Below are 22951 nucleotides of genomic sequence, written 5' to 3' on the forward strand. Positions count from 1 at the left end.
TGAGATCTCCAATAAGCAACTTTCATACCTAATATGTCTTGTATTATTTTTATGCATATATGTGTTTTTTAAAGGCTTCCCTGGTGGTTCAGTGGTAAACAATCTGCCTGCCAAGCAGGAGACTCAGGTTCAATCCCTGGGTTGGGAGGATCCTCTGGAGAAGGAAATGGCAACCCACTCCAGTATTCTTGCCTGGGAAATCCCCATGGACAGAGGAGCCTGGTGGGCTCCAGGCCATGGGATTGCAAAGAGTTGGACACAACTGAGCATGCATGCACAGTGATCAATTCTAAAAATCCAAACTAAGGAAACTATCCATTTGCAAGTAAAAGGGTCACAGATAAAGTTTACAGGTAAAAACAAGTAATGCCAAATAGTAATTATGGGACCTGGTGGAAACACAAATTTCATTTAGGCTGGATTTAGATTAGGGGAGACAGAATTATCATGATGGTCCTTAAAATGTTTTAACAAAGAAGCTATAATGTTTCTGCTGCATTTATATATAGTGCATTCTCACACCTGGAAACAAAATACTTGATGTATGAATGCAGCAGAAACATACTGAATGTATTGAAATATTCTATGGAGAATTTATGATATATACACATACTTTCAGACACATTCCTTTAACAAGGTTAGAAAGCATGGCAATGGAAGCAAAGGGAAACAGTATTCAGTTTAGAATACACATCATTAAAATCTCAAGATTGTTCCTGACAATGTAAAGCAGAGGGAAGAGCATGTACTGAAGGAGAGAAATGGAGAAAATATCAGGCCTATAAGCCCTACCAATAGTCCACGTAGGGCTGCAGCTAGTTTTCAGAGAAAGTCTCATTGGAAGATATGATCCGTTAGGGAGTTCACAAATACTCCACTGGCAGCAGTGCTACAAAATAACTTCATTATGAATGTATGTACTAGGGTATCTTCCATACTGTAGACATTCGGTAACATTATGTTAGAAACTAAATACCAATGAGAAGGTTACACCACAGAGAGTATCTAATTTGCAAATATAAGGATCTATTAGTCATTTACTGCCAAGTATGTCTTTACCTGGCAACCCCTCCATAGTCAAGGCCTTCTTCTCCACGAAATTTTATCATTAATCGCTTCCAGAGATCTTTTGGTCTCATTTTCATGACCTGTCGATATGATTCCTGAAAAAAATGTTTAATATACTATTATTACTACGTGTTTTTAACTCCTGTTTAAACTCTCCTTCCCATTCCACCTACGAAACATATGTTTATTTAAATTAGGTGGAATGTGTTCAACAATCAAATCAACGGATCAACTCCAAGTGTTTGGAACCTCATGGAACTTAAAACAGATATAGTTTAATACTACTGAAATCAATTCCTTTGATAGACATTATCCTTTGATAGACATATTAAAAACCTACTAAAGACTCCATATTTAAGTCCTATTAACTATAGCAATGATACCACATAAAAAAACACAATCTGACAGAAGTACCACATTTTTAAAGTTAGTCGACCTCATCCAAGTGACAGATTCCACCAGAAAGTAAAGGTAAGAAGCAGAAAGTTTCAAAGAACGTTAAGTAATTGTTAATGTACTCCTCACTACACTGACAACTTTACATTATTTTAACATTACAAAGGGCTGAGTACAAACAAGGTCAGAACTGTTCTGAGAGAAAACAGTTCATCCTTTGGGAGAAGGATTATGAAGCCCCCAAACATCTCTTGCCCTGGAACCCTCTAATAAGTGGGCAAGTCCTGCCTTGGACCTCTTGCCACTTATTATGTAAGAACATTGAAGCTGCTATTAGAGCTATAAAATCGAGAGATAAAAGGACATACCAGAAAGGAAGATTTTCAATAAATTAAGGAAGCAGTCCAACAGTATTTAGACAAAACGATTTTTTTTATCGAACAGTCCCTTACCTTTTGGAAGAATTAAAAAATAAGGGATGGATAATATCTGTGGTCTTTTAAAATTCATGAACAAATCAGTATCTGCAATGCAGGGATCAAGCTTTACCCATCAGAAGCTCTCACACTTCATCCCATTCAAATGTTTATCTTATATATGAAATCTCTTCAATACTACTGCCTTTACTCCCCACAAGTAAGAAGAGAAATTAATGAAAATTCTCCCATTTTAAAGAGATTAAAGTGGAAGTCGCTCAGTCGTGTCCGACTCTTTGCGACGCCATGGACTGTAGCCTGCCAGGCTCCTCTGTCCATGGAATTCTCCAAGCAAGAATATTGGAGTAGGTAACCATTCCCTTTTCCAGGGGAGCTTCCCTACACAGGGATCAAACCCAGGTCCTCCCACATTACAGGCGGATTCTTTCCCGTCTGAGCTACCAGGGAAGCCCTTAAAGAGGCTGAGTCCCAATATATACTTGGAAAACAAGTTCATCACTGGAATTTAAACTTTCTCTATATTAAAATCAGACTTGTACGTTTACCTCAAAAATCTCTTCCCTGGAAACCTCAATGCGGCAATGGCCAGCCTGAGGCTGTTGCTGGGAAAGTTCCTGCCGCAGAATCTTTAGCTTCTGAACTAGGTCGCGCTTGTACCGTGGGACTGTCAGACACTCTGTGTCATCAGGGCACAACGACACCACCTGCTGCTGCTGGTCTTTCAGCTGGTTCTGCCGACTACAAGTAAACAAACATTAGTAAAGAATCTTTTTTAAAGACTGCAATTATACATTTAAAATAGCACTGCATGCTAAACCGAGTCTATATTATTTCGAGGCCTTATTTTAGTCTTAGCTTGACATTTCTGACAACAATAAACTGGCTCCAGAGTTTACTTCTTAGAATTTATGGAAGTGGACAATGAGAGTTTTATCCAAAAAGCTTTATACAGCTGCTGAGAGCAACTTTCTTAAGTACTGTTTCCATTTTCCTCCACTCAGTTTACCAGCTCTCACTTCAAAATTCAGGCGCATGCCAAACCCTGCGCCTGTTATCTTGAGTCCGTCTCTCTGAAAGAGACAAACAGTTGGAACTGGCAGTTTGGCAGGACCCCTTCTCCTATGCATGCTACAGTCTAGACCACAGGAATGTGGGAAGTTAGAGAAATGAGCACTTTACAAACAAGTCTAAATGCTTTATAAAGTGACTATTTTTCTTTTCTTTCCTTCTTTATTTTTTTGGGGGGGCATGCAGTGTGGCATGCAGGACCTTAGTTCCTTGACCAGGGATCAAATCTGTGTCCCCTGCAGAAGAAGCATGGAGTCTTAACCAGAGGACCACTAAGGAAGTCCTTATCTTTTTACTATGGTAAAACACACATAAAATTTACCATTTTAACCATTTTTAAGTATTACAGTCACTGGCATTAAGTACATTCACATTGTCTCTTATGCTGAAGTGACTTTGAACTGCATATACAGTTTACCACAAATACACAAAGATAATCTCCCAAGTATAGCGGAAACATAATTTTTAGAAGGCACATTGCCTAGAGATATATTTATTCTCCTGACAAAAATACTGTAAGCTGCATCTAAGAATTTTTTTTAAAGAATCTTATGATATAATGAATGAGTTAATTTCAGTAAACTGTCAGGAAATAAAAAGTCACGTAATTCACAATTAATGTCTATGCAAATGCTGAATGATTCCGTTGGAATCTAATTTCACACACAACAGACAAGAGTATAATCTTCTAACCTATAAGTAAAGGACAATGGTAGCTATGAGAAAATAAAAATAATTTTCAGTTCTCTAACAAATCACTCAAACTTACTTTACATATAATGGTTCAATAGGTAAAGGCCCAAATTTATACGTAGAACACATAACTAACCAAAAAAACGCAGCTTTGATGAAAATGACAAATCACCATTTATTCTCATAAAGCATTGTAATAAAGGTGTTTTTTGTATACACACACATATATAAATCAAAACAGAATATATTAAAAATCCTCTTTAAACAACGTATTAATCCTATCCCAAAAAAAGAACTTGGGTACACAAAGTTAAAGATACAAAACTTTAATTCAAAGTGGATCAGAGACTTCAATGTAAAACCTAAAGCCAAAAGCCTTAGATGCCAAAGCACAATCCGTAGACAAACAAATGGATAAAATGAACATCACTTAAATTTCAAAGAACCTTTACACTTTTCAAAAGACACTGTTAAAAAAATGAAAAGACAAGTCACAGTCTAGGAGAAAATCTTTCTAAAGCTTATAGCTGACATAAAACTTGTATTTCAAGCATCTAAAGAATTCTCAAAACTCAAAAAAACTCAGTTTTTTTTTAAAAAAAGGAGGCAAAAAATTTCACCAAAGAAGATATACAGATGGAAACAAGCCCATGAAAAGATGCTCAACATCATTAGTTACTACAGGAAAGCAAATTAAAACTTCATGAGAATTCTGTAAAGCAATTATCCTTCAATAAAAAATAAATTAATTTAAAAAACTTAATGAGATACCACTATACATCTATTAGAATGTCTAAAATTAAGATTAACCATAGTCAAACTCCAGTACTTTGGCCACCTCATGCAAAGAGTTGACTCATTGGAAAAGACTTTGATACTGGGAGGGATTGGGGGCAGGAGGAGAAGGGGACGACAGGATGAGATGGCTGGATGGCATCACTGACTCGATGGACATGAATCTGAGTGAACTCCGGGAGTTGGTGATGGACAGGGAGGCCTGGCGTGCTGCGATTCGTGGGGTTGCAAAGAGTCGGACACGACTGAGCGACTGAACTGAACTGAAACCAAGTGTTACCAAGAGCAACTACAACTCTCACACACTGCTAGTGGGAATGTCAAACGGCACAATCACTTCGAAAGACAATCTGGCAGTCTCTTCAAAAGTTTAACACAAATCTGTCATATGATGCAGCCTAGGCATTTATTTATCAAAGAGAAGTGAGAGTGTATGTCCACAGAAGGACTTAAACATAAATGTTCATAGCAGTTTAGTCACAGCCCCAAACTGAAACAATCCAAATATTCATCAGCAGGTAAACAGATTCATAAATTGAGGTCTATCCACACAATGGAATGAAAAGAAATGAACTATACAGGCAACAACAGAGATGAATCTCAAATAATTACGCTGGGTAAAAGAAATCAAACAAAAGAGAGGACATACTGTATGAATCCACTTATCCAGAACTCTAAACACTGCAATGTGTAGTGATAGAAAGCAAATCGGTGGTTGGCTGAAAATGAGGTGTGGACTGAACTGTGTCTAAGTAAATAAGTTGAGGGCGTAAGCCTTAGCACCCCTGACTTTGACCTTATTTGGACACAGGGTCTTTGCAGATGTACTCAAGTTAAATGAGGTCACACTAGATGAGGGTGGCCCTAAATCCAACAGACTGGTATTCTTATAAGGAGAGGTAAACTTGGATCCAGAATATAGGGGAGAAGCTGTAACATATTAAGATATATACTTTGGTCTTTGTCCCCAGTTACTGACACAGAACTCCTAAAATGCTTGAAATTTCCTGAATGACAGAGGTGACAAGAAAAGTGTATTCTGTTCCAATATTTGGTCTTTGTCCCTGGTACAAGACACGGAAGCTCCTAAGTCCCTTAGAAGTTCCTGGGTTTTGGAGCATTTTTTGTTTCAGTGACGTGACTGTTACATAGTTGCAGGATGGGGCCTGGTCGCAGGAAAGACCAAAGCTTGATGAGAAGCCTAGAACTTTCAGTGCCACCCCCCTCGCCCACCCCACCGCCAGCCTCTGGGGAGCGGAGAGAGGAACTGGAGACTGAGTTAATGATCAATCACTCCTATGTGATAACATCTCCATAAAAGCCCCTGAATGCTGGTGTTCAGAACGCTGGGTTGATGAACACACCGCAGGTGCCCAGAGGATGAAGCACCTTGCAGGTAAGTACATGCAAGGCCCATGTAGCCCCTCTCCTGTCCTATGCCTCTCCTGTCCTATGCCTCGCTTCCATTTGGCTGTGCCTGAGTTACACCCTTTATAAAAAAACTGGTAACAGTAAGGAAATAATTTCCCTGAGTTCTGTGAGCCATTCTAGCAAACTGCTGAACCCAAGGGTCATGAGAACGCCTCAACATACAGCCAGTTGGCAAGAAATATGGGAGGCCTTGTTGAAACTGAGCCCTTCACCTGTGAGGCCTGATGCCAACTCGGCGGCATTAGACTGAATTCAAGTCCGTAGATGGGGAGAATTGAAATGTTTGAGGAAAAAACTCCCACACTTGGTGGCAGATGTTTTGTGGGTAGACCAGATCGCAGAAGGCCAGGTGAAGACAAGGAACAGACTGGAATAATGGTCCCACAAGTCAAGGAACAGCAAGGTTTCTGGGAACCAACAGCAGCTAGGAGAAGGGCATGTAACTGATCCTCCTTGAGAGATTCCAGAAGGAACCAACCCTGGGCCAGCCTGGCTCTGAACTCCAGTCTCCAGAACTGCCAGAGAATGAACTTATACTATTTTAAACCACCTAGTGTGTAGTATTTTGTTACGGCAGCCTCAGGAAACTAGAGAAGGGGTGGGAGGAGGGACCACCAAGAGGCTACAGAGAGGCAGGAGGAAACTCTCGGGGCAGTGGATACGTTCACTATCTCCATTAAGGTGAGGGTCTCACAGTATATAATATGTCAAAACAAACCGCACATAGAAAATATGTACAATTTACTGTGTGTCAATTAAATTTCAACAAAGCCAATTTTAAAACAGTTCATCAAAAAAGTCTACAAATAATAAATGCTGGAGAGTGTGGAAAGAAAAGGGACCCTCCGACACTGTTGGTGGGAATGTAAATGGGTGTAGCCACCACGGAAAACAGCAGGGAGGGTCCTGAAAACACTGAAATGGAGCTACCACATGATCCAGCAATCCCACTCCTGGGCATGCATCTGGAAAACATGAAAACTAATGCAAAAAGATGCATGCACTCCAATGTATACAGCAGCACTGTCTACAAGAGCCAAGACAAGGAAACAACCCAAGTATACATACTCTCACACACAATGAAATATTACTCAGTCATAAAAAAGAATGAAATATTGCCGTTTGCGGCAATATGGATGGACCTTGAGAATATCATACGAAGTGCAGTAAGCCAGAGAGAAAGACAAATATTATATATGATACCACTTATATGTGGAATCTAAAAAATAATATAAATGAATCTATACACAAAGCAAAAACAGACTGACAGACACAGGAAACAAATTTATGGTTACCGAAGGAGAAAGGGAGGGTGGGGAGGGGTAAATTAGTAGAATGGGATTCACAGATATAAACTGCTACACATAAAACAGACAAGCAACAAGGATTTACTGCAAAACACACGGTACTATATTCAATATCTTATATAACCTATAATGGAAAATAATCTGGAAAAAATATACACATATAACCGGGCCACTCTGCTATACACCTGAAACTGACACAGTATTGTAAATCAACTATATTCTAATTAAAAAAAAAAACAGGATACATCAAGCCCATTCACAAAGATTTGTGAAAGAGACTGTTTCAGTCCTGCAAACGGGAACAAAGGATTCAAGCTGAAGGACAAAACTGACAGCAGAAAGTCCTCTGGGATGGATTCAACTCTCCTAGAGCTAGTTCTAGGGCACTTGAGGGGTGGAGGGGAGAGGGACACAGCAGCCTGTCTCTGCAGGTGTACTGGGACAAACCTCTGACACACACTCTTTTCGTAACATTTCAGGACAGGTTCCTACTTAAGCACAGTTGGGATTAAAATATCCAAACATCAGAGTAACATTTGGTATACCCATAAAATTATGTTCAACAAAAATAATTTATAACTGAAGAGAGAAGCCATTCTATCACATTTATTACAAAAAGCATCTATCAGTCTTCTTTTGTTGAGACTCATATTTTAACATGTATTATTTTTAAAACTTACTTTAAAACTAAATGCAAGTTAGCAGAGAGCCGAGGATCTGTAAACTGTGTTGTTCTGTTGTTATGGTCAACGAAATAAACTCTGCCTGTTGCTGTATTCCGGATCTCCCATCCAGGAGGCAATGGACCAAGCTCTTCACAATTGATGTTGCTAAGATCCCTGCAAAAACAAATATAAAATAAAAAATACCTCACTGCTGGGCCTGCTGAGCCAAGCAAGTGTAAATGACACAGAACAATTCCATGAAGTCTGAGAAAATGTATTGTTTCAGAAACTTGAGATGTTGAGCTGGAATCTTTAATTCCCAGTGGTTTAACAAACTTGCTTATTCAAAACCCAATCCATAAATGGCTCAGAAACTTATCACACAGCCTACATTTTTAGTGAGTTCATTCCTGGGTTTTAATGTAATTCAGGTTTTAAATTAATATAAAAGGAATCACAACATTTGCCAACAGAAACTGTACTTCAATACTTGTCTGAAAAAACATTGTTTTCCAAATGTCAGTGATATAAGGAATTACATGTTTTCTAAAATTTCCCTTCAATTTTTTCTTTACCACGCCATAAAATCTGTGTAAATGTTCATTCCATGATTAATTTTAAGCTCTTCAATAAAGCAAAACTGGACATATTATTAAAATTATGATCCTGAAAATAACTACAGCATATGTTTTAAAGGATAACTGCTCCATTTTGAATTGTAAAAGCTATAAAGCTAGTGAACGGAGAATCAGTTTAAGACACCTTAGGAAGAATGTTCTAAGATTCACTGCTATGTAAAAAGCAGCTAAAGATTTTTAATGGAGCAAAGATCCCTGTTATTATATCATAGGCATGCTCACTCAGTCATGTCTGACTCTGTGACCCCATGGACTGTAGCCCACCGGGCTCCTCTGTCCATGGAATTCTCCAGGCAAGAATACTGGAGTGGATACATTTCCTCCTCCAGGGGATCTTCCTGACCCAGGGACTGAACCATGCATGTCTCCTGCATTTCTTGCACTGGCAGGCAGATTCTTACCACTGAGCTACCTGGGAAGTGTGTTATTATGTCATACATTCTATTATAGAGGACAAAGATTTACAGGACCTTAAAGAATGAAATAAAAGCAGCATATCTAATATAAATTTGAACTGTAGCCAATAATTATAATGACAAATCTGTTTTCCTGAAATAACCTCTTCTTGGTCCTAGTGAAAATACAATGATGGGGACCCATAGATTTGTTGGAACAGTGATTTCTGACCTGTGCTTACAGAAGCCCCAGAGATTTTTCTGCTTCAGAACAACTAAATATTGGAAAGAAGAAACTATTTTGAGACACCGCTAATCTTCAAAAGAGGCAAGGGAAAAAGTTCCAAGAATCCTCCTCAATTTTTTTTTAAGTGAATTGAGCTGGAGCTGGTACCTGAGAGGCAGACAGGTAGAGTGTGGGCTGCCAAAGAGCAGTGATCGACTGGGAAACTCAGCCTCAGGCCAGAGGCAAGGTTGGAAAAGGAAACCTGGAACTGCCCCACTGAGAACTCAAAGGCAAGATGAAGCGATTCCAGGGAAAACTCCTCAATTCTCACTTTGGGTTCACAGAACTCCAACCAATTAAAATCAAACTCACAATCAAAGATCACCAAACACTTCATTCAGAAAGGAATTCATGGTTACTGGGAGTCAGTAGAAACAAAACCACGGAAATAGATCCCCAAGTACTATCAGAGATCAAAAAGAATAGCTATGATAAGCAGTGTTAGAAAAAAGTAATAAAAGGGAACAGTTACAGAAACAAACTATCACTCAGAGATTAAGAATGAACAGATAGATTTTTTTAATGGAACTTTTAAAATGAAAGGTAATTACTGCAATCAAAGAATGAATAATTCTTTTGCTATAATGCAGCATTTGACCTTATATCATTTTATTCAGCATTTCATAGCTTTACAGTCATACATGGAAGAACTCTGAAGAACTGATAAGCAGCAGCAAACTGTTAACGCTCTATGTGGAACTGGGACGTGATTAAAGGAAGATGGTATGGTATCAAGACTACATAGTCAGTATGCTACAGAGTGAACAAAGCATCATTAATCATTATTTTAAAGGGAAATACAAAACATTCTGAAATGGGACTTCTCAGGTAAATCTAAGTTTACTGGGTATCTTTAAATAAAGCTAGTCTTAAAAGTGTCTGCGTTACACTATTTTATAAATGTCTTTGACTAGTAATAATATTTTAATGGAATCTAAATATTTATAGTCTGCTTCGATAAAAGATTCTCCATACAAAAGACATTTATTAAAGGAACTTTCTGAACAAAAGATATATATTTTAAGATAACACTTTGGAGCATAGAGACTAAAGAAAAGAAACACATAATCCAGAGCATTGTTTCTTAAAGTTATTATTCAATATTCAATATGAAATATTCTTAAATCCTTATAGAAACCCCTTATTCATTAATGAAAAACTGACACTGTTTCCTTAGGAATAAGAACGTATTGCCAACTGCGGTGCCAAAATCTCTCTCAATTTCAACTTCTGATGCCGGCTTAACATACTACTCTTTCAACAGGCAACTCAAAATCAACTTTCACACTACTGTAAATTATTTAGTTTTAAGAATCATTTTTCTTCTAAACATTTCCTTACAATGACTTTAATTTTATAGAAAAGTTCAATATTGACCTTCAACTTGATAAACAGAACCCAAAGCACTTCTTTTAATAACTTATGTAATAAAACTCTTATTTCTAAAAATTAGGCACTTGGATTTTTTTCAGTGAGCTTATTAAAAAAACAATTTCTTTTCTTTTTTTTAAATCAACAGCTTATATCATGAACACACAGAAATGGCCACCTTGACACAATCATTAATGATAACACATTTCCTTGGCTGCCACTCTCAAAAGATTCTAATTAAGCTCTATCACAAGTAAAACATTTTGGGAATTCCTTGGCCGATTAGGCAGTTTTCACTGTTGGGGCACAGGTTCAATCCCTGGTAGGGAAACTAAGATCCCACAAGCCACAAACCAAGGCCAAAAAAAAAAAAGTAAAACATTTTCATTATAATAGCTTTATTTATAAATAAATACAGTATCAAAGCCATCCAAAATCAGCTAGTCACATCTGTTTTTAATTAAAAAACATGACTCTTGACAGAGCTCTGAGTACAAACTTTATGCAGAAAAAGATCTGACTCTCCATAGGACTTTTTAAAGAGAGGAATGTTGTATTTAATATATAAAATATCCTCATCTTATAAAGGTGTATGTGCAGCTTACAAAGTTGATTTGGAAACTCACTTAGAACTCAGCCTTTTCTTTGCAGCTTCAACTGGACTGCTTGGCACTCTCCATCGGTTCATTAGAAAATAATTCAAATAGCTAGTGGCTTAAAATGCATTATTTGATACTAAAATGTACTAGAAATTATGTTAAACTACTGAATTGATTTTGTATCATGTCATTTTCTTGAAGTTAAAAGATAGCTGACATTTTGGTTGGTAAATGCATTCAACAATGCCTGCAGCTCAAATATACAAGTTTTGGCATTTGAAATAAATTTCTTTTAATTGAGTTATTTCTCTTCTATTTTAAAACCTGAAGATTGATTATACTTATGTAAAGCTAAAGTAAACAAACCTTTAACAAAAAGCCTAACCAGAAATAAAAATATCAATTTACTACCCTTAAGAAAAATGTTTTTGTAAGGTTTCCATGTTTCCCCCAGGTCATTTTTCAAACTCTTAAAAGACTCATGTTTCTGCCTTGATTTTTTTAAGGGGGAAGGGGAGAGGAACCAGGGACTGGTTGAGGGGCAGGGGGTAGGGCACTGGGATATGCCTGCAGAGAAGTTAGAACTTTCAACTAAATGTCAAACCGAAAAGATGATCCAAAAGAGCCAAACTTTTACTATTTTAAGGAGTTAAAGACTAAATAATCAAATAAGTGTTCAGTGAAACGGATATTCAGTGGTATTCAGAACGTGTTCTTACCTAGGCACTCTTGGATCATGCCACGTGCTCACGCCAGTCTGAGTATGTAAGAAATACACCTGACCTTGTTGTGTTGTCCTCTGTTCTGTAAAATTAGGAGACACTAATGATAAAAACATTCAAAATGTCCAAATCAAAAACAGCTATAAACACTAGGACATGAATAGGTAAAATTTCCAAATTACCAATCTATTTTATTACACAGGAATTGCCTTACTTGTTCTGAACTCGGAACACATTTCCTCCAGGAAACAATCTTATAAATGGTGCTGAGGGTCACAGGCCAGCTATCTAAAATATGGCTCATATATTAAACATGTTGCAATGGAAAACAGAAAACAAACTGTCATAGTACCAATAATTAAATGAAACAAACATGAAATTATCTTTTGTTTGTCTTAAATGCAGAGACTAAGGGGAACAGAAGGGCTCAGAGGAAGAGGCCAGCCAACTCTGGGGAGATTCTCAGGGGATTTGTAGTAACTTTCAAAGAGTTAACAGGCTGGGAATGCTTTTTAAATAATGCCTAATTTTATATCCAAACTTGTTATTTTTTTCTTTCCCTGAGAGAAGTGTATTCTCAAGTCTACACTTGGACTCCGACTAAAGCAAAACCAATGGAATACGAGAGAGATACCCTATAGTCAAAAATAGGCAACGATGGAAAAACAACCAAGTTAGAAAGAGAAGACTAAAGGCAAGTGTGCCTACTGGAGAGAAAAAAGTCACAGGTAAAATTAAGTCAAAACCTTCGGGAAGAGAGTGAGGAAGCCAGAAAAGAGAAGGAATCTGTACAAGGGCTTCTCTACTGGGGTTTCTTCAATGGTGGTTTTCGGTCTTTATTTATTTATGCTTTTCAGCAACAGAACTACTTAAAAAAAAATCTAATGAAAAATTCCAGTATATGAAACAATAAAACTATTGCTAATACTTATTAGTATACATTTGTTCACAAACTTGTAATAAAGAACAATTTAAACTTTAAACTTTTATAAATGCAAAAATGTTTAAAACTGGTTCTGCATGACAGCTGCAATAATCTCAGCCTTGGAACTCATGTTTTATTATGTTTCAGTTGTACAAAAAAAATTTTTAATTGAAATCACACAAATATAAAAGTATGACTCCCACGCTCCAAGCCGCTTGCCTTATAATCTCAAAGAGAAATGGCAGGGAATACTACATTGTAATGTCTGAACATTAATAATGACCGCTAAATTTTACTAATTTTAACTTCTCATGACATTTCATTTATTTCTTACAACAAATCTACGTGAGTGGTACTAATATTTCCCCCTTTTTATATAAGATAAAACCGGTGGCTCAGAGAGGTTAAATAATGTACCCAGAGTCAAACAACTATTAATACCATGTGGCAAAGACAGGATTTGAACCCAGGTCTGCCTGCACTAATCACTGTGCTTTAAGTTAACCTGTATGGCCTAGCACAATTAATGGGAAAAAAAGTTTTTTTTAATTAAAGAGTTAAAATACTTTATAAAAGTCAGAATGATGCATTTAAGTTTTAAAAATATTCTAGAGTAAAAGTAAGTTAGATCAGGCAATTCCCAATGTTGGTCACTAGGTGTCATGACCAGCCCACAAGAGTTTATCTAGAGGTTGTGAAAAGGGCAAGGGTATAACTAACTTGGTTAAGTTTTTAACAAGAGAGTCCAGTTGAGTTCATACTACAAGAGTTCACAAGATGAGATTAATTTAGGAAGTTCTGTCCTCAGCTACAAGACTCATGTCATCTTTCACATGGAATTCTAAAATTTAGGAAATTACATAAGATTATATTTTCATATAAACATAGAAGTGACTCAATCATTTACAATAACCCAATCAGATAACCCCAAACTATAGACAGCACAAATATAATACATAAATACCATCACAAACATGCTATTTAAATTATTTCTAAATATGTATGTTTAGAAAATTACATTCAGTTCTGACTTCAGACTGCCGTTACCAAGAACACCGGCATCTCACTTTTTACAGTGCCTGTGTACAAAGCAGCCTCACGCTGCTTCGCGTACTCCTCACAAGGCCTTTGTGAAAAGGAGAGGTATTGTTCATCTCATTTCACTGTAATGGAGCAAAAAGGCTGAGGTTAAATGACTAGCCCAAAGTCAAACTGTTGTTAGTCTTCTATCACTTCAGAGACTTATCAGGGTTGGGGGGTTTTACATTTACTTTTATTTTCATGCAGAATTCCTAAACCCAGATTAATAACTACTTTAAAAGCTGATTTTTCTGGCTTTCTTAGCAAGTTTAAGTCAGTAAAACACACTCTATTTTTCCTCTGGTAGTTGTCATACCATAGCCTTCCGGTAGGTCTGGAGGAGTATGTAAATGTGTCCTGCTCATGTAATTTCTATGTCGTTGTGACCTGACTCTTCTCTCTGCCAGTCTGGGATCTGAAGACTGTCCACACGTTGCACCGTTTGTTCCACTAATTGGAGTGTTCTCATCAACAAAGCAGCTAAGAGGTCTCCCAGGACTAGAATATTCAGATGCCGGTCTATCAAAAAGTAACAAGGAAAAAAATCTTATTCAACTCAGATATCAGAAGTAGAGTTTATAGACAATGTGTGTATTGCAGTAACAATCACTTCCAAGAAAACAGAATGATTAATACAAACATGATGACTTCAAGAAACTCTAAATAAAAGCAAACCAGAAGTCTCAAAGCACCAAAGAAACCCAGGTGATAAGCAGATTATCAGTTACGGATTAAAATCACTTTGGTGGTGGTGGTTTAGTCCCCATGTACTGTAGCCCACCAGGCTTCTCTGTCCTTCGGATTCTCCAGGAAAGAAAACTGGAGTGGGTTGCCATTTCCTCCTCCAGGGGATCTTCCCGACCCAGGAGTTGAACCCAGGTCTCCTGCACTGTAGGCAGATTCTTTACCATCTGAGCTACAAGGGAAGCCCTTACTGATCTTAATCACATTTTATATGAAATCTACATATACTTGCAGATGTGTGTAGGAGCGCACAAAGCCCTACTTGGCTCAGCTACAGGCCACTTCAGACCTGTATTTCCATCATTCTCCTGTGCTGCCTCTGCCACACTAACCCTCTTCCTCCTCCTCAATCCTGCATGTTGTTCTACCTTCAGTGCCAGAGAGCAGCCCTTCCTCCTATTTAGGATGATTTTTTCTCCTATTTTCTCTTTTTTGTCATTCAAATCACAGCTTAAGCTTAAGTGCTGCCTCTAAGAAGTCATTTCTGACCATCAGATCTACTCACCCAGGCATCTGATAGTATATCACCTTACTTCCTCAGCAGAGCAGTTAATTCTGGTGTTTTCCTCATCTGCAACCCTGTTTCTGCCCGTCTTCTCCCACTAGACTATTTACTGAGAGAACAGAGTCTGCCTAGCTACCCACCATAAATATTCCCGTACCTGGAACAGCACTCAGCATATATTTAAGAGAAGTAGTTCAATATATACTGAATAAAGGAAAGAAGACAGTTTGTCACTTCAAAGAGCTTCCAGTCTCTTCTAGGTCAACCAAATTAAGAGGATAATCAAGAGTCAATTTTTAAACTAACATTTACAATCAACTTTATACATGTGAAAATTAAAGTCAATTTTATCAGATAAATGAGGAAGAAAGGGACTTCACTAAAACACTGACACAAGCACACGTTTATTTACACGGAGATACGATAAAACAGGTTCTCCTGACTTCAATATAATCCTCGGCTGTTTAATACTAGAAATAAACTCTCAAATAAGCATTTTTTTAAATGGCAACATAAGCTAGGCTTTCATCCAAGAATCACAGTGTAATAGAGAAGACTTAGTGACTCAATGAGTTAAGCAATTTAATCCCAATAAATAAAAGTTTTCCAGTGGTCATGTATGGATGTGAGAGTTGGACTGTGAAGAAAGTGAAGAAAGCTGAGCATCGAAGAATTGATGCTTTTGAACTGTGGTGCTGGAGAAGACTCTTGAGAGTCCCTTGGACTGCAAGGAGATCCAACCAGTCCATCCTAAAGGAGATTAGCCCTGGGTGTTCATTGGAAGGACTGATGCTGAAGCTGAAACTCCAATACTTTGGCCACCTCATGCTAAGAGGTAACTCACTGGAAAAGACCCTGATGCTGGGAGGGATTGAGGGCAGGAGAAGGGGAAGACAGAGGATGAGATGGCTGGATGGCATCACTGACTCGATGGACATGAGTCTGAGTGAACTCCGGGAGTTGGTGACGGACAGGGAGGCCTGGCGTGCTGTGATTCATGGGGTCGCAGAGAGTTGGACACGACTGAGCGACTGAACTAAACTGATAGCTAATGTGAAGCATTTGATGCTCTATGTCTGGGGTCATTCTTGTTCAGGGAGAAAAAAACAGTAGGGAGCAAAGCAAGCGCTGAGTAAGTACAGGTGGCAAATAAACTTTTTTCTTATTTTGAAAAGTAAAAACAGGAAAGCCAGCCACTTATCCTGTTCATTTTCAGTTACTTAAAGAGCTTTCCTTGAAGCTTTCAAAAATTACCTTGCATCCCCGTCTTTACACATTAAGCTCCAGGAAGGCCTTTCTGCATTATTCATTGTTATAGCACAGAACCGAGCATACAACAATTAAGTAAATTCAATGATAGCTGTTAGCACTGTCCTGAACACTTTTCATCATGTTCCCCCTTACTTCGCTAAATCTTCATATGCTTCAGGAGTTTTAGTTCAGAGATTCTCCTCCTTCAGAGTCTTCCTTTCCAAGTTCTACCATTCCCTTACCCCCAACTCTATGTCAAGTGCCTCTCCAGATGGTCTCAGACCATCTGGTCCTTCTCTTGGTCATAGACCTCACTGGACACACTATAGTCATCCCTTGACATGACTGAATAAATGGTGATCCCTGTACACATATTTTGTTACAGCCATTCAATAATGGACTCAAAAAATTTAAGAGTCGCAGGAGTAAGATGACTTCTCAACGTATTCATTTAGCTCATTTAATAAATATTTACTAAATACCATCACAGGCCATGGAGCTACAATAACAGGATAACCTGGTAAGCAATCTTTATTAAAAATAATAGAGGCATCTGCTGTAAGATCTACTGATCTAGAGCAGTTTACCCCAAGGAAAGAAATCGGATAAAGCTGACATATAAACAGAGGGTGACTTCAGGAGGGTGAACAGCACAGACTCTGGAAAGAGATTCTTATGTTCTTACCGTGTTGGGCGTTCCCACTGCGTAGTTCTTGTTATGTGGTTTAGGTACTGGATTCTTCCAGAGGCAGTTCGCCTTTCTTCCCAGCTTAAATAAAAATATTGAGAGATAAAGCAGTAATAGGAAGCCAGACATGGAGTGGTTTTGGTGCAACCCACAAGACATTTGTTATGAATCAGCAACGACAAACTGGAAAAATAATACACAGAATATACAAATTGTTTCAACTTATTTTACAACTGTACAGTATGTCTTCTGGAATGCTGAAGCTTTTAAGATATTTATTCTGAGGAGTGACTATTTTCCATCAGCCAAACTGAGAATTTTTCAATGATGTAGACAATGCTCAATTATTGGTAATGATACTAATTCTCCAGAATTTAGTGAGGGGGGGGAGTCCATACTAACAATAAAAATTACACGTAATTTTAATAAAATGTAACTAGAAATGTGTATAAAAATCTTTCCAAAACATTTAGGCTACCCAAACTAATTTTTTAATCTTCATATTTTTATTTTCTTTTACATATTTTCTATCAAAAGTTATGAATTTTTTAAAAATTTGAAGTACAGCTGACATACAACATTTTATTAGTTTCAGGCATTCAACATAGTGGCTTGACACCTCCATATACTACACAGTGATCACCAGGATAAGTCTAGTAACCATCTGTAACCAAAGTTATTACAGCACGGCCTATATTCCTTATGCTGTACATTACATCCCCATGACTTACTTATGACTGAAAGTCTGTACCTCCCAATCCTCTTCACCTGCTTCATCCATTTCCCTCCCTCTCCCCGCCCTGGCAAAGCAATACAGAGTTTGCTCTTTGTTCTCTGAGTCTGTTTCATCTGTTTGCTTTGTTTTTCAGTTTCCCCATGTAAGTGAAATCAGGTGGTATTTGTCTTTCGCTGACTTATTTCACTTAGCATAATACTCTCTGGCTCCACTTGTGTTGTTAGGAACGACAAGATCTCATGCCTTCCTTACGGCTGAGCAATATTCCATTTTGTGTGTGTACAGTACATCTCCTTTATCTATGTCTCTGTCAATGGGCACACTCAGGCTGCTTCCGTATCTCATCTGTAATAAATAATGCTACAATGAACAAGGGGATGCATATACCTGTTTGAATTAGTGTTTTCCTTTTCTTAGGATAGATGCCCAGAAGTGGAATAGCTGGATCATACGGTAATTCCGTTTTTAACTTTCTGGGGAACCTCTATACCATTTTCTATAATGGCTGTACCAATTTACACTCCCATCTACACCACACAAGGGTTCCTTTCTCTCCATAACTTCAGCAACATTTGCTATTTATCAAACTAAATTTTTAAAAAGCAAAAATTTTACTTCTTCAATCTTATTAATTAATATAACAAAAAAATTAGGTAAGTGACCACAATAATGTTAATATTCCACCAAGCCATTGGCAAAAAAATAGAAAATAAGAAGACACTTGCAGGTTTCTCCCCTTTGTGATTACAGTTACAGTACAATGATGTGGAACAAATTCAGAATAACTAGTCTTACACTTTTGTAACCTCTCAATATTGATTAGTTATTTCATCCTAAACTTCTCCCTCAAAAGTACCATAATTTACCTCACATCCATAAAAATTAACAGGTACATCAAGAGTCTAAAATGATCTATAAACAGACTTTTTAACAGTTCACACAAAATGAGTAAACATCATAGCCTGGACTTGAAATTTCATGTGAAAATAACTTAAATCAAAATTTAAATAAATTATACATTTTAAATGGATATAATTTTATTATACATGTAAACTATACTTCATTGAAGTTAAAAATACTTTGAAAATTAAAAATAGAATGGTAAGATTTCAGAACTAGTACCAAACAAAAATAGAGAACGACGACACAAGCATAAACTTCAGAAACAAGACCTAAATCTGTGTTCCAGTTCTGCCATTTTTATGTGGCCTTTGGCAAAATACATATCTTCTCTGAGTCTCAGTTTCTTAAGCCTGTAAAACGCATGAGGGTGGTACCAGTAGTAACAGTAGTAGTAATAGCAGCTATTTATTTATTTATTTACTAAATCGTAGCTAATTATTTATTTAATTATTTATTAAGCACTTGCTATATGTAAGACATTGTGCTGAGCGCTCTACATGATTTCATTTCATCCTCACAAGTATTTAAGGCATGTGTACTACCATCATTATCTGCAATATAAACCAAAGTTTACAAAAGCCAAATGAATGGACTGAACTTATAAAGCTAGCAAACAGAATGGTAAGGATCGAAACCCTAATGGTCTAACTCCAGAATCACATGCTATGAGAATGAAATATTATGTATATCATGTAATGATAAATCATATAAAGTGCTAACACTTGTAGGCTCAATAAATGTTACTATGTTATTGTCATTACTATTACACAAATTCTGTATCCCATCCCTTTAAATAGAGCAATGTCTCAGATTCAGTATGTATACGCCATGTTTTGAATTTAATCAAACAAAAAAGCTTTTGTTTTGAATATGTAATATTCACAAGAGATTTATATCTGTCAAGCAATTTGATTTTTTCCCCAGTCAAAACTCTTAAGTAAAACAAATGTAACATATCTAATTTGTTCATAATTAATTCATGTATTATTTTATGAATCTGTTGTAATAAGATTCCTCACTAATTTTCTAAGTGCAAGGAAAACCAGGACTTTGGAACTGATCAGCAAATTTCTAAAGTATAAACACCAACTTATTGCTCATTATTTTAAGGATATTATCAATGAATTTAACTTACCCATCTGGTAAATCATTATCAAACAAACGACTGCAGTCCACCACTTGTCCTCCTGTGCCTATTCGGTCTCTGGACTGAAGGCTTACTGTTAAACAACAAAAACATCACTAAGAGTCACAGAACTAGAAAGAATTACTGCAATTTACAACACTGCTTTTTAAAAGATATCTGGCTTATTAGCTCATTTTAATAGTTAAGAATGAACTCTCGTTTCTACTAAATTCTGCAATTTCTCTGCGCATGATATTTTTCCCTTTAAGGTTTTCTACCTTTTATCATATTCTTGGAGGAGAGTCCATGAACTCCTTTTCTTCCTATCATAATGGGGCAACACAAGTCCATGCTGCTGCTGCTAAGTCACTTCAGTCATGTCCAACTCTGTGCAACCCCATAGACGGCAGCCCACCAGGCTCCCCCATCCCTGGAATTCTCCAGGCAAGAACACTGGAGTGGGTTGCCGTTTCCTTCTCCAATGCATGAAAGTGAAATCACTGAGTCGTCTCCAACTCTTAGTGACCCCATGGACTGCAGCCCACCAGGCTCCTCCGTCCATGGGAGACTCCTGGCAAGAGTAAAGTCCATGAGTGCACTTGAAAGATAACACATGAAAGGTATACTTGTGTATTTCACATTTTTGAGTTTTTAACTTCCTTTTCAATCTAAGAATGACAGGAATTAGGAATAATACTATAGTTTAGATAGTTCCTTGATACCCACAATAGGGCTTTTGTTATGATGCTACTCTGGCAACTCCCTAACCATGACCCTAATTCATTGCCTTCTAAATTTAAGTCTTTCAATACTTTCTGTAACTAAAACCTCTCTAACAGGTTCATATAAGGTAATCTTTTTTTTTAATATATTTTGGCCATGCCACACAGCATGTGGGATCCTAGTTTCCCAACCAGGGATTGAACCCATGCCCCTGCATTGGAACCACGGAATCTTAACCACTGGACCGCCAGGGAAGTCCCACATACAATGCAATCATTTTATTCTAAATTCTCCTCTATAATCAAATGGTAAGATTTCAATTGCATATTTCTTTTTTAAGAAGCTTCAAAGGAGCCCATCTCAGTGTCCTATACTATTCTAGGTATCTTAATCAATCTTAATCTATCAATTCTTAAGATAAGTTTCAGGAAATTTTATATAATGAGGTCAATTCAAGACAACCCCACTAGTCCAATAAGTGCCTATGAGTAAGGGAACAATTTTTCTTCCCTTTCTCCCATCAGTGCTATACTGCTATTCCTCATCCTATTTTTCTCAGTTAGTAAAGATATTTTAAAACCATAAAGTATTAAACTAGCTTTTCTTACTCAAAAACTAGTTTGAGAAGATCTTGATTTATCTCAAAGTTTTATTTGTATTTGTATCTGTATTTGTATACTTAAAATATTCCTTCCTAAAGGATCAATAGTTCTTCACATTAGGAGCCTATTTTTTACATTATTTATATTTTGTTCCTTTTTTAAAAAATTAAGTTGGCCTGGACTCTGGATCCAGCATTCAAAGAATTTTACATGACTTATTTAATTCATGCCAGTACAATGAAGCTACAAAAGCTACAGTTATAGTACTTTGATTTAACAGGTATTTAGAGTTTGCTGTGCTAAGTTAAGTTGCTTAGTCATGTCAGACTTAGAGTTTAGGTCAGCTTAAATGAAACCCAAATTCATATAATTTTCAGTTCCACACTTACCTACTATCTGTCCTCTAACTGTATCATTGTCATTTGGCCCAAGTTTGCATAGATCCAACCTCTGATCTATTTCAAATCAACAACAAAAGGAAAAAAAGTAAGTTGGTATCAGAGATTCTAACATCTATAGAGTAATAGTAAATTTCTACAATCCACTGGAAATTGGACCAGTCATTTCAAGAATTTTTAAGGTTTAATGATGAAGCAAATGTTCAAAATTTTAACTGCACACATAATTTTAATATAATGTCTCAACAGAAGTTTTGACAAACTCAGATTTAAAAAACCACAATACATGGCACCAACGAGCAGTTACTTTTTCTCCAAAAATTTCGAAACACTTTAGTCTAAATCTTAGCTTGCCACTTAATAGTTTTTGTTTTTTTTTTAATAGTTTGGTTCTTAAGCAACTTATCCCTAAGCTTGATTTTTTTCAGGTGTAATTAGAGTACTTACCACATATTAAGGATTAAATCAGACAGTTATGTAAAACTCTCAGCACAGTACCTGGCACATAAGTGTCCAAAAATATTAGTTGTTGTCATTATTTTTATCTAACCATTTCAAATAACCCTCTGCCCCAACACACAACATAAATATTAATAAAAGGGCAACTATAAACTAACAAAAGGGTTTGAGTCAGTTCTGGTACTAATCATTTAGAACTCACTTCCTCTCTCATGTCTCATCTATAAAAACAGGCATGACACTGGCCTGACCAGTTACAGTAAGGAACAATGTCAACCACTGTATGTTGGTTTTACTTTGGTTACGGCACTCATAACTGAATTCTTAACATGTTTCACTTCTTTTGAAAAAGTCAACAAAATAAATTTAGACCAGGAATTTTTATCAATGTTTCAAATATACAGGGGAAGTTAGGTTTCAGACCCCTGTCTCCCCCATCAAAATATACATATACGTATATATATTTAAATTTTTAAGAGCATTCGTTATCTACTCACAACCAGTGTCTTTGAGGCGGTTGATGGCATTGGAAAGAAGACGAACACAACCAAGAAATCCAGCACCTTGTTTTTTATGGATCTTCTTGTGATTCCATACACTGATTGTAACTGAATCAGACTTTCCAATATACCTAAAAAAACCAAAATGACTGCATGAGTAACTTGGTAACTATGAGTAGTTAATATAAAAGTTTTCTTTCCTTTTTGTTGTAGTCCAAAGTCACAAATGTTTAAAATATGGCTAGATAGCACAAAATATGTTTGAATTCAATCTATCCACAGGACTGAATTTTTTTAAAAAAAAGCTCAAAAGTAAAGTCTAAAAAGAATTTTTAATATATTCTTCAACACATTTGCCACTTTCAGATTGAGTAACAATTTTTGTTAATAAAGGAAACTATTTTAGTAGCTAGTGTCACAGAACTCTATGGAAGTTTATG

General features: G+C 36.8%; 1 protein-coding gene across 1 annotated transcript in view; it reads right to left on the reverse strand.

Annotated features, from left to right (window-relative positions):
• Nucleotides 1-22951, reverse strand: part of SMURF2 (SMAD specific E3 ubiquitin protein ligase 2) — a 114621-nt gene that overhangs the window by 14620 nt on the left and 77050 nt on the right. The window contains exons 4-12 of the mRNA XM_018065362.1: nucleotides 22509-22642; nucleotides 21544-21609; nucleotides 19839-19923; nucleotides 17062-17145; nucleotides 14193-14395; nucleotides 11869-11953; nucleotides 7876-8034; nucleotides 2447-2639; nucleotides 1060-1163 (exon numbers count right to left, since the gene is read on the reverse strand). Of these exons, the coding sequence (XP_017920851.1) occupies nucleotides 1060-1163; nucleotides 2447-2639; nucleotides 7876-8034; nucleotides 11869-11953; nucleotides 14193-14395; nucleotides 17062-17145; nucleotides 19839-19923; nucleotides 21544-21609; nucleotides 22509-22642 (1113 nt within the window). The remainder of the gene's footprint in view (nucleotides 1-1059; nucleotides 1164-2446; nucleotides 2640-7875; nucleotides 8035-11868; nucleotides 11954-14192; nucleotides 14396-17061; nucleotides 17146-19838; nucleotides 19924-21543; nucleotides 21610-22508; nucleotides 22643-22951) is intronic.

The sequence above is a fragment of the Capra hircus genome, chromosome 19 (assembly GCF_001704415.2).
Source record: "Capra hircus breed San Clemente chromosome 19, ASM170441v1, whole genome shotgun sequence".
NCBI lineage: Eukaryota > Metazoa > Chordata > Mammalia > Artiodactyla > Bovidae > Capra > Capra hircus.